Here is an 11,477-nt window from a genome sequence, read left to right on the forward strand (position 1 = left end):
GGAATTTCATGGAACAAAAAGGGAATTTTGGGAATAAGAAATTCTTTTTTTTTCCAGGAAAAAAATAGAATTTGGGCAATAAAAAATTCTGGGATAACCCAGAATCTCCAGGAATTTTACAGAACAAAAAGGGAATTTTGGGAATAAGAAATTCTGGGACACCACCGACTTTCCAAGAATTTCATGTTTAAAAAAGGGAACTTTGGGAATAAGAATTTTTTTTTTTCCAGGAAACAAAAAAAGGGAATTTTGGGAATAAAAAATCATGGGACAGCCCAGAATCTCCAGGAATTCCAGGGACCACAAAGGGAATTTTGGGCACGGGGACCCCGAGCGCTTCCCCCTCCCCGTACAAACCCCATAAATACAAAGAGCGAAGCCCGGAGGCAAATCCCAAATAAATAGGGCAGAACTCCTGGGAATTGTTTGGGAATGGGAGTCAGGGGGGTGTGACACAGAGCAGGAAGAGCTTTGGGAATTCCTCAATTCCCAGGTTTTGGGGGTTTAAGTGTCCTCGGTCATGTCCTGGCTGCCGGTCCGGGCGATTTTCCGCGGCGGCGCCGAGTTCTCGCCCTCCAGCTCGCCCTGCTCCTGGTCCCGCTTCTTGGCGGCATTCTGGGGGGACAGGGAGGGACACAGGGAATTCCAGAGGGGATCCCAAAGGAAATCCCAAATGGAATCACCCCAGAGGGGATCCCAAAGGAAATCCCAAATGAAATCCCAGAGAGGATCCCAAAGGAAATCATTCCAGAGGGGTTCCAGAGGGGATCCCAAAGGAATTCCAGAGGGATTCCAGAGGAAATCCCAAGGGAATCATCCCAGAAGGAATCCCAAATGAAATCCCAGAGGGAATCATTCCAGAGGAAATAATCCCAGAGAGATTCCAGAAGGGATCCCAAGGGATTCCAGAGGGAATCATTCCATAGGAAATCATCCCAAAGGGAATCATCCCAGAGGGGATCCCAAGTGAAATCTCAGAGGGAATCATTCCAGAGGGATCCCAAAGGGAATCATTCCAGAGGGGATCCCAAATGAAATCCCAAAGGGAATCATCCCAGAGGGGTTCCAGAGGGGATCCCAAGGGAAATCCCAAATGAAATCCCAGAGAAAATAATTCCAGAGGGAATCCAAGAGGGGATCCCAAGGGAAATCCCACAGGGAATCATTCCAGAGGGGATCCCAAATGAAATCCCTGAGGAGATTCCAGAGGGGATCCCAAAGGAATCTCACAAGAAATCATTCTAGAGGGAATCATCCCAAAGAGAATCATCCCACAGGGGATCCCAAAGGAAATCCCAGAGGGAATCATTCCAGAGGAAATAATCCCAGAGGGAATTACAGAGGGATCCCAAATGAAATCCCAAAGGAAATCCCAGAGGAGATCCCAAAGGAAATAATTCCAGAGGGATTCCAGAGGGGATCCTAAAGGAAATCCCAGAGGGAATGCCAAAGGGAATCATTCCAGAGGGGATCCCAAAGGGAATGATTCCAGAGGGAATCCCAAATGAAATCCCAAAGGGAATCATCATAGAGGGATTCCAGAGGGGATCTCAACAGAAATCCCAGAGGGAATCATTCCAGAGGGATTTCAGAGGGGATCCCAAATGAAATCCCAAAGGGAGTCATTCCAGAGGGGATCCCAGAGGGAATTCCAGAGGGCATCCAAGGGAAATCCCAGAGGGAATCATTCCAGAGGGATTCAGAGGAAATGATCCCAGAGAAAATCATTCCAGAGAGAATCATTCCAGAGAGAATCATCCCAGAGAGAATCATCCCAGAGAGAATCATCCCAGAGGGAATCCCAAATGAAATCCCAGAGGAAATAATCCCAGAGGGATTCCAGAGGAGACCCCAAAGGAATTCCAGAGGGATTCCAGAGGAAATCCCAAGGGAATCATCCCAGAAGGAATCCCAAATGAAATCCCAGAGGGAATCATTCCAGAGGAAATAATCCCAGAGAGATTCCAGAAGGGATCCCAAGGGATTCCAGAGGGAATCATTCCATAGGAAATCATCCCAAAGGGAATCATCCCAGAGGGGATCTCAAGTGAAATCTCAGAGGGAATCATTCCAGAGGGATCCCAAAGGGAATCATTCCAGAGGGGCTCCAGAGGGGATCCCAAAGGGAAATCCCAAATGAAATCCCAGAGAAAATAATTCCAGAGGGAATCCAAGAGGGGATCCCAAGGGAAATCCCAGAGGGGATCACAAAGGAAATAATTCCAAAGGGATTCCAGAGGAGATCCCAAGGGATTCCAGAGGGGATCATTCCCAAAGGAAATTCCAGAGGGAATCCCAAAGGGAATCATTCCAGAGGGGTTCCAGAGGGAATCCCAAATGGAATCACCCCAGAGGGGATCCCAAAGGAAATCCCAGAGGAGATTTCAGAGGGGATCCCACAGCGACCCCCCAGAAGGGTCCCAAAGGGATTTCAGAGGGGATCCCAAATGGAATCCCAGAGGGGATCATCCCAGAGGGAATTCCAGAGGAAATTCCAGAGGAATTCCAGAGGGAATCACCAATGAAATCCCAGAGGAGATTCCAGAGAGGATCCCAAAGGAATTCCAGAGGGGATCCCAAAGGGAATCCCAGAGGGGATCCCAAATGGAATCATCCCAGAGGGATCCCAAAGGAATCCCAGAGGGGTTCCCAAGGGAAATCCCAGAGGAATTCCAAAGGGAATCACCCCAGAGGGGATCCCAAATGGAATCATCCCAAAGGGAAATCATTCCAGAGGGGATCCCAAATGAAATCCCAGAGGAGATTCCAGAGGGATCCCAAAGAAATTTCAGAGGGGATCCCAAGGGAATCCCAGAGGGGATCCCAAAAGAAATCCAGAGGGAATTCCAAAGGGAATCATCCCAGAAGAGATCCCAAAGGAATTCCAGAAGGGATCCCAAAGGGGATCACAAAGGGAATTATTCCAGAGGGATCCCAAAGGAATTCCAGAGGGGATCCCAAAGGAATTCCAGATGGGATCATTCCAGAGGGATCCCAAATGGAATCATTCCAGAGGGATTCCAGAGGAGATCCCAGAGGAAATGATCCTAGGGGGAATTCCAGAGAGGATCCCAAGGAATTCCAGAGGAAATCATTCCAGAGGAAATCATCCCAGAGGGGATCCCAAAGGAAATAATTCCAGAGGGGATCCAAGAGGGGATCCCAAGGAAAATCCCAGAGGGAATCATTCCAGAGGGAATCATTCCAGAGGGAATCCCAAAGGAATTGCAGAGGGGATCCCAAAGGAATTGCAGAGGGGATCCCAAAGGGAATCCCAGAGGGAATCATTCCAGAGGGATTCCAGAGGAGATTCCAGAGGAGATCCCAAAGGAATTCCAGAGGAGATCCCAAAGGAAATCCCAGAGGGGATGCCAAAGGGAATCATTCCAGAGGGATTCCAGAGGGGATCCACAGGGAATTCCAGAGGGAATCATCCCAGAGTTCCCACTCTCCAGAATTCCCCACCTCAGCATTCCCAATCCCAGAATTCCCAATCCCACCATTCCCAAACCCCAAACCCCTCAATCCCAGCATTCCCAAATCCCAACATTCCCAACCCCAGCATTCCCAATGTCCAGAATTCCCAAATCCCAAAATTCCCAATCCCCTCAATCCCACCATTCTCAAATCCCAGAATTCCCAACCCCAAAATTCCCAAATCCCAAAATTCCCAATCCACAGAATTCTCAAATCCCAGAATTCCCAAACCCCAAAATTCCCAAACCCCTCAATCCCAGAATTCCCAAACCTCTCAATCCCAAAATTCCCAACCCCAAAATTCCCAAATCCCAAAATCCCCAAATCCCAAAATCCCCAATCCCCAAAATCCCCAATCCCCCCTCATTCCCACGGCAGAACCACCCCAGGATTCCCCAGCTGGAATTCCCCAATCAATCAATCATTAATTATTGATCAATCATTGATTACTGGACCAAATCAATCCCAAAAATTCCCATTTTTCCCCAGGAATTCGATCCCAAATGTCCCCAAGTGTCCCCAGTGTCACCTTTTTGTCCCACTGCTGGTGGAGGTAGCGCAGGAGGATGTTTGTCTTTTCTGTCACGATAACTGGGGAAATTCCAGGGGAAAAATTCCAGGTTTTTGGGGGGTTGGGATGGGGGAGGAAGGGGGAAAAATTGGGAATTAAAGGGGGGAAAATTGGGAATAAATAAAGGGAAAATTGGGAATTAAAGGGGGGAAAATTGGGAATAAATAAAGGGAAAATTGGGAATTAATGAGGAGAAAATTTGGAATAAATAGAGGTAGAAATGGGAATAAATAGAAGGAAAATTGGGAATTAAAGGAGGGAAAAAATGGGAATAAATAAAGGGAAAATTTGGAATTAAAGGGGGGAAAATGGGGAATAAATAGAGGTAAAAATGGGAATAAATAGAAGGAAAATTGGGAATTAAAGGGGAAAATTGGGAATAAATAAAGAGAAAAATGGGAATTAAAGGAGAGAAAATTGGGAAATAAATAAAGGGAAAAATGGGAATTAAAGAGGAGAAAATTTGGAATAAACAGAGATAAAAATGGGAATTAAAGGGGGGAAAATTGGGAATTAAAGGGGAGAAAATGGGGAATAAATAGAGGTAAAAATGGGAATAAATAGAAGGAAAATTGGGAATAAATAAAGAGAAAATTGGGAATTTAAGGAGGAAAAATTTGGAATAAATAGAGGTAAAAAAGAGAATAAATAAAGGCAAAATTGGGAAATAAAGGGAGGAAATTGGGGATTAAAGGGGGAATATTAGGAATAAATAAAGGGAAAATTGGGAATTAAAGGGGGAAAAATTGGGAATAAATAAAGAGGAAATTGGGAATGAATAAAGGGAAAATGGGGAATAAATAAAGAGAAAATTGGGAATTAAAGGAGGGAAAATTGGGAATAAATAGAGGTAAAAACGGGAATTAATAAAAGGGAAATTGGGAATTAATAAAGGGGAAATTGGGAATTAATAAAGGGAAAATTGGGAATTAAAAGAGGGAAATAAAGTGAAGGGAATTTGGGGTTTTCCCAACCAAACTCACTCTGTTCCGAGGGGAATTCTCTGGTGGGCAAATACACCGAGGGCCGGCGGTTCTGGAATGGGAAATCCAAACATTCCTCAGAATGGGAAAGGGAAAATTCCTCAGCAAGGGGAAATCCAAAAATTCCTCAGCAATGGGAAATCCAAACATTCCTCAGCAAAGGGAAATCCAAACATTCCTCAGCAAAGGGAAAGGGAAAATTCCTCAGAAATGGGAAAGGAAAAATTCCTCAGGAATGGGAAAGGAAAAATTCCTCAGGAATGGGAAAGGAAAAATTCCTCAGGAATGGGAAATCCAAAAATTCCTCAGGAATGGGAACAGGAATGGGAAATCTAAAAATTCCTCAGCAATGGGAATGGAAAATCCAAAAATTCTTCAGGAATGGGAATGGGAAAGGGAATAGGAAATCCAAAAATTCCTCAGCAATGGGAAAGGGAAATCCAAAAATTCCTCAGGAATGGGAAAGGAAAAATTCCTCAGAAATGGGAATGGGAAAGGAAAAATTCCTCAGCAATGGGAAAGGGAATTCCAAAAATTCCTCAGGAATGGGAACAGGAATGGGAATGGGAAAAGTTCCTCAGGAATGGGAAAGGGAAAAATTCCTCAGAAATGGGAAAAAATTCCTCAACAATAGGAATGGGAATGGGAAAAATTCCTCAGGAATGGGAAAGGAAAAATTCCTCAGGAATGGGAAAAAATTCCTCAACAATAGGAATGGGAATGGGAAAAATTCCTCAGGAATGGGAAAGGAAAAATTCCTCAGAAATGGGAATGGGAAAGGGAATGGGAAATCCAAACATTCCTCAGAAATGGGAAAGGGAAATAAAAAAAATTCCTCAGGAATGGGAACAGGAATGGGAACTGGAAAAATTCCTCAGCAATGGGAAAGGGAACAGCAAAAATTCCTCAGGAAAGGGAATGGGAACAGTAAAAATTCCTCAGAAATGGGAATGGGAAAGGGAATGGGAAATCCAACAATTCCTCAGGAATGGGAAAGGGAATGGGAATTACAAAAAATTCCTCAGGAATGAGAATGGGAAATTCTTCAGGAATGGGAACAGGAATAGGAATGGGAAATGGAATTCCAAAAATTCCTCAGGAATGGGAATTGCAAAATTTCCTCAGGAATGGGAACAGGAATGGGAATGGGGGGATTGGGAATTTCAAAAATTCCTCAGGATCTGGGAATGTTGGGACTCAGGCACAGCTGGATTCAGGAATTCTGGGATGGGGAATGGCAGGATTTGGGAATTCATTCAGGGATTTGGGAATTCTGGGATGGGGAATGGTGGGATTTGGGAATTCACTCAGGGATTTGGGAATTCATGCAGGGATTTATTTGGGAATTCATTCTGGGATTTGGGAATTCATCCAGGAATTTGGGAATTCTGGGATGGGGAATGAAGGGATTTGGGAATTCATTCAGGGATCTGGCAATAGCAGGATTTGGGAATTCAGGGATTCAGGAATTCTGGGATGGAGATCACTGGGATGGGGAATTCTGGGATTTGGGAATTCATCCAGGGATTTGGGAATTCATGCAGGGATTTATTTGGGAATTCTGGGATGGGGAATGGCAAGATTTGGGAATTCATTCTGGGATTTGGGAATTCATGGATCTGGGAGTGGCAGAATTTGGGAATTCACTCAGGGATTTGGGAATTCATCCAGGGATTTGGGAATTCACTCAGGGATTTGGGAATTCATTCTGGGATTTGGGAATTCACTCAGGGATTTGGGAATTCATCCTGGGATTAGGGAATTCATCCAGGGATCTGGGAATTCACTCAGAGATTTGGGAATTCCTCCAGGGATCTGGGAGCTCTGGGATGGGGAATGGCAGGATCTGGGAATTCATCCAGGGATCTGGGAATTCACTCAGGGATCTGGGAATTCTGGGATGGAGAATTCATTCTGGGATTTGGGAATTCATGCAGGGATTTGGGAATTCTGGGATTCAGGAACTCCGGGATGGAGAACACTGGGATGGGGAATTCACTCAGGGATCTGGGAATTCACTCAGGGATCTGGGAATTCACTCAGGGATTTGGGAATTCATTCAGGGATTTGGGAATTCATGCAGGGATTTAAGAATTCATCCAGGGATTTGGGAATTCATTCTGGGATTTGGGAATTCATTCTGGGATCTGGGAATGGCAGGATTTGGGAATTCCTTCAGGGATCTGGGAATTCATCCAGGGATTTGGGAATTCATTCAGGGATTTGGGAATTCATGCAGGGATTTATTTGGGAATTCATGCAGGGATTTGGGAATTCATCCAGGAATTTTGGAATTCTGGGATGGGGAATGAGGGGATTTGGGAATTCATTCAGGGATCTGGCAATAGCAGGATTTGGGAATTCAGGGATTCAGGAACTCTGGGATGGAGATCACTGGGATGGGGAATTCTGGGATTTGGGAATTCATTCAGGGATTTGGGAATGGCAGGATTTGGGATTTCACTCAGGGATTTGGGAATTCATGCAGGGATTTATTTGGGAATTCTGGGATGAGGAATGGCAAGATTTGGGAATTCATTCTGGGATTTGGGAATTCATGGATCTGGGAGTGGCAGAATTTGGGAATTCACTCAGGGATTTGGGAATTCTGGGATGGGGAATGGCAGGATTTGGGAATTCATTCTGGGATCTGGGAATGGCAGGATTTAGGAATTCACTCAGGGATTTGGGAATTCATCCAGGGATTTGGGAATTCATGCAGGGATTTATTTGGGAATTCATGCAGGGATTTGGGAATGCATTCAGGGATCTGGGAGTTCTGGGATGAGGAATGGCTGAATTTGGGAATTCTTGGATTGGGGAATGATGGGATTGGGGAATTCATGCAGGGATTTGGGAATGCCAGGATTTGGGAATTCATTCAGGGATCTGGGAATTCACTCAGGGATTTGGGAATTCACTCAGGGATCTGGGTATGGCAGGATTTGGGAATTCACTCAGGGATCTGGGAATTCACTCAGGGATCTGGGAATGCACTCAGGGATCTGGGAATTCACTCAGGGATCTGGGAATTCACTCAGGGATCTGGGAATGCCAGGATTTGGGAATTCATTCAGGGATCTGGGAATGCACTCAGGGATCTGGGATCTCAGGGATTCAGGAGCACTCACGGAAGCCTTGCAGACGGAATCCGCATGGAACCTGCTGAAGTTGCTCTTGTTGTACACGGGGAGCCCCTTCAGGAAATCTGCCTGCAGAGCCACAATTCCCAAAAAATCCCTCAGGGACAGTCCAGGGAATGCTGGCACATCCCAGGGATTTGTGTCCAGCCCCAAAATTGAGCAGGAAATTCCCAAGATTTGGGCAGCTCCAAGTTTTCCTTCCCCAGGTAAAACTCCCAAAGCTGCAATTCCCAACCAAGGAATGTTCCTAATCCAAGCCCAAGGAAAAATTCCCAAAGGATCATCACAGAAGGGGCTCCAATCTTGAAATTCCCACCCCAAAATTCCCAAGAGATCATTCTAGAAGGGCTCAAATCCCAAAATTCCCAAGGGATCATTCCAGAAGGGCTCAAATCCTGAAATCCCCACCCCAAAATTCCCAAGGGATCACCCTGGGGATGGAATTCCCAATTCCTTAATTCCCAAAAAAAAAAAAAACCTGAGGGTGGAGGAGCTGCCCAAACCACCCCAAATCCCAAAGGGATCCCAAAATATTCCAACCTCCCCCAAATATTTCAAGGGGGAACACCCAGCACCCCTAAACCCCCCCTAAAACAAATGGTTTAGCCCAACTTTAGGGTGTCCCCTTAAACCCCCCATAAAACAAATGGTTCAGTCCCACCTTAGGGTGTCCCTCCTCTAAACGGTTCAGCCCCAATTTAGGGTGTCCCCCTTAAAATCCCCACATAAAACAAATGGTTCAACCCAACTTTAGGGTGTCCCCCAACCTAAACAAATGGTTCAGTCCCGTTTTAGGGTGCCCCCCTAAAACCCCCCTAAAATAAATGGTTCAGCCCCACCTTAAGGTGCTCCCCTAAATCACCCCCATAAAACAAATGGTTCAGCCCAACTTTAGGGTGCCCCCTTAACCACCCCCATAAAACAAATGGTTCAGTCCGGTTTTAGGGTGCCCCCCTAAAATCCCCACATAAAACAAATGGTTCAGTCCTGTTTTAAGGTGCCCCTATAAACCACCCCCATTAAACAAATGGTTCAGCCCCAATTTTGGGTGTCTCCCACCCATACTGGGGTGCTCCAACCCCACCCCGAGCCCGCGGCATCCCCGGAACCCCCCAAATCCTCAAACCCACGGAACCCCCCCTGCCCTGAGCTTCCCCCTCACCCCCAAATCCTCCGGACCCCCCAAACCCCGCCCTGAGGCTCCCCCGCACCCCCAAATCCTCCGGACCCCCTAAACCCCGCCCTGAGCTTCCGCCGCACCCCCAAATCCTCCTGACCCCCCACACCCCGCCCTGAGGCTCCCCCTCACCCTCAGCCCCCTCAGCCCCCTCAGCCCTGAGGGCGGGAACCCCTCACACCCCCCCCACTCCCTCAGCCCCGCCACCCTCGCCCAGGCCGCGGCGGGCGCGGCCCCTCCAGGCCGGAGGCGGCCGCGGTTCCGCCCCTGCGGTACCGGGAAGGCCGCAGCCGGTGCGGCGGGGCCCGGGAGCCGTGGCCGGGCCGCTGAGGCCGGCCCGGGGCCGCCATAGCGGCCGGGGTCTCACGTACCATCTTCGCCGCCGCCAGCCGGGAGGAGCCGCCCCGGCCCGCCCACTGCCATGGCCGCCCGCCCGCTGCGCGCCGATTGGTCCGCGCGGCAAAACGCCGCGTTTCTATTGGATGGGAAGCCTGTCAATCATCGACGATAAGGTTGGGTTGCGGCAGGAAGTGGACTCGCGGAAGGGTGGGGCGGGTGCAGCGCGAGAGGACCCGGATGGAGCCGGCGCGGGGCATGTTGGGAGTTGTAGTTTAGGCGGTGGGTTCGCTCGTTAATTAAGGGGTGTCTCATTAGCGGTGCGGGGAGGAGAATTCCTTCCCTTTATCCTATCCCAGAGCTGCTGCTGGAATCAAAATCCCAAAGGATGGAGCAGCGAAAGGGTAGAGGCGCTGCTGAGTGAAGCCAACGTGAATTCCATCCCTAATTCCAAAAATCCTTCCATCCTTCCCAAATATCTGCCCCTGGAACACGCCAGATTCCCCCTTCCCATCCTAATTAACGCAGGAAATTCCAGGCGACACGCTGGGATTGAACCACACTCCACATTCCCACGTTTATAAACACAACAACAACCAAAAAAAAATGTAATAAACACGCGGGAAAAAAAAAAAAAAACCACGAGGATCATTTAACAACTGCAGCAGCAATCGCGTCCCAAACCGCTCCGAGGCCACGCAGGTGACAGGGACAGCAGGGCTGGCCACCACCTCCATGGCTCGGCGGGATCATCCCGAAATCCTGGAAAATTCCCGGAGAATTCCCGGCGAATTGCAGAGGGTCCCTCAGTGGCTCAGGGATTTCCTGCCCTTGAGCATTCGGCGCAGGATCACGGCGATCCCGCCGGGAGTTCTGATCCGTTTGATCCAGCCGTGAGTCTTCTTCCGCTTCCAGTTGTTGGGCTGGTACTCGTTCCCTCGGGATTTTCCACGGATTTGTTGGAAACTCCACGCCGGAACCGGGACGCGGCTGGAAGTCCTGGGGAGAGGCTCCAGAGCGTTTGGGAGCAGCGGGAAGGGAAAACCTCGCAGCAGGGAAAAGCTTGGGGAAAATTCAAGCAGAACAAGGAGTAAGGAGAGGGAAATAAAAATAAATTGGGAATTTTAAGATCGGAATTTCCCCTCCCGGTACCTGCGGCCCCTGACCCGCTCCCACACCCCGCTCAGCGCCGCCATTTTGCCTCGCCCGCCAACAACGCCGCTTCCCATTGGCTCCGCCCTCCCAGCCAATCACAGCCGGCGCCGCGCCGCAAGGGCTGATGGGAGTTGTAGTCTTTGTGGGATTGTTACCATGGCAACGGCCCCACCGCGGCCTTGTCGCCTCCTTGTCGCTTGTCACCAAGGCTGTCGCGACAAAGCCACTCTCAGAGGGCTGGAGAGGGACTTGGGATAAGGGATGGAATTTCAGGACACAGGGAATGGCTTCAGAGTGGGAAAAGGAGATTTGGGAAGGAATTCCTGGCTGGGAGGGTGGGAACAGGATGGAATTCCCAGAGGAATTCCCAGAGGAATCCCAACCCCATCCCAAGAGCTGCAACAGCTCCCAGCTGGTTTTGTGTCACTCATGGCACTGTCACGTGTGACACGATGGTGGCACTGTCCCCTTCATGGTACTGCCACGCTTGTGACACCTTCATGGCACTGCCACACGTGTGACACCTTCGTGACAGTGACAAGTTTGTGGCACTGACACATTCACGGTACTGCCACCCTCATGGCGTTGTCACATATCACACAATGGTGGCACTGCCACCCTCACGGCACTGCCAC

At 48.6% G+C, this 11,477-nt stretch overlaps 2 protein-coding genes across 2 annotated transcripts; both read right to left on the reverse strand.

Moving 5' to 3' along the window:
• Positions 1–402: 402 nt before the first annotated feature.
• DDA1 (DET1 and DDB1 associated 1) lies at positions 403–9,826 on the reverse strand. Its single transcript, XM_033082542.2, has 5 exons — positions 9,723–9,826; positions 8,163–8,243; positions 5,032–5,083; positions 4,007–4,068; positions 403–615 (listed from the first exon to the last, which is right to left on the reverse strand). The coding sequence occupies exons 1-5, from the start codon at positions 9,723–9,725 to the stop codon at positions 505–507; spliced, it is 309 nt and encodes a 102-aa protein (XP_032938433.1). The 5' UTR covers positions 9,726–9,826; the 3' UTR covers positions 403–504.
• A 413-nt stretch (positions 9,827–10,239) lies between these two features.
• On the reverse strand, positions 10,240–10,920 carry MRPL34 (mitochondrial ribosomal protein L34). The gene is made up of 2 exons (XM_033082541.1): positions 10,840–10,920; positions 10,240–10,749 (listed from the first exon to the last, which is right to left on the reverse strand). The coding sequence occupies exons 1-2, from the start codon at positions 10,914–10,916 to the stop codon at positions 10,494–10,496; spliced, it is 333 nt and encodes a 110-aa protein (XP_032938432.1). The 5' UTR covers positions 10,917–10,920; the 3' UTR covers positions 10,240–10,493.
• Between the last annotated feature and the right edge of the window lie 557 nt (positions 10,921–11,477).

This window comes from Catharus ustulatus, chromosome 29 (genome assembly GCF_009819885.2).
Source record: "Catharus ustulatus isolate bCatUst1 chromosome 29, bCatUst1.pri.v2, whole genome shotgun sequence".
In the NCBI taxonomy this organism is placed as follows: domain Eukaryota; kingdom Metazoa; phylum Chordata; class Aves; order Passeriformes; family Turdidae; genus Catharus; species Catharus ustulatus.

What these genes read in the sequence shown, in the direction of transcription:
- DDA1 (XM_033082542.2), bottom strand. An exon ending in ATTCCGTCTGCAAGGCTTCC is followed by an intron (nt 5,084 to 8,162) that starts GTGAGTGCTCCT and finishes TTCCCATTCCAG; the next exon opens with AACCGCCGGCCCTCGGTGTA. An exon ending in AGAATTCCCCTCGGAACAGA is followed by an intron (nt 4,069 to 5,031) that starts GTGAGTTTGGTT and finishes GAATTTCCCCAG; the next exon opens with TTATCGTGACAGAAAAGACA.
- MRPL34 (XM_033082541.1), bottom strand. Translation starts at nt 10,916, where the DNA reads ATGGGAAGCGGCGTTGTTGGCGGGCGAGGCAAAATGGCGGCGCTGAGC. An exon ending in GAGCGGGTCAGGGGCCGCAG is followed by an intron (nt 10,750 to 10,839) that starts GTACCGGGAGGG and finishes ATTTTCCCCAAG; the next exon opens with CTTTTCCCTGCTGCGAGGTT.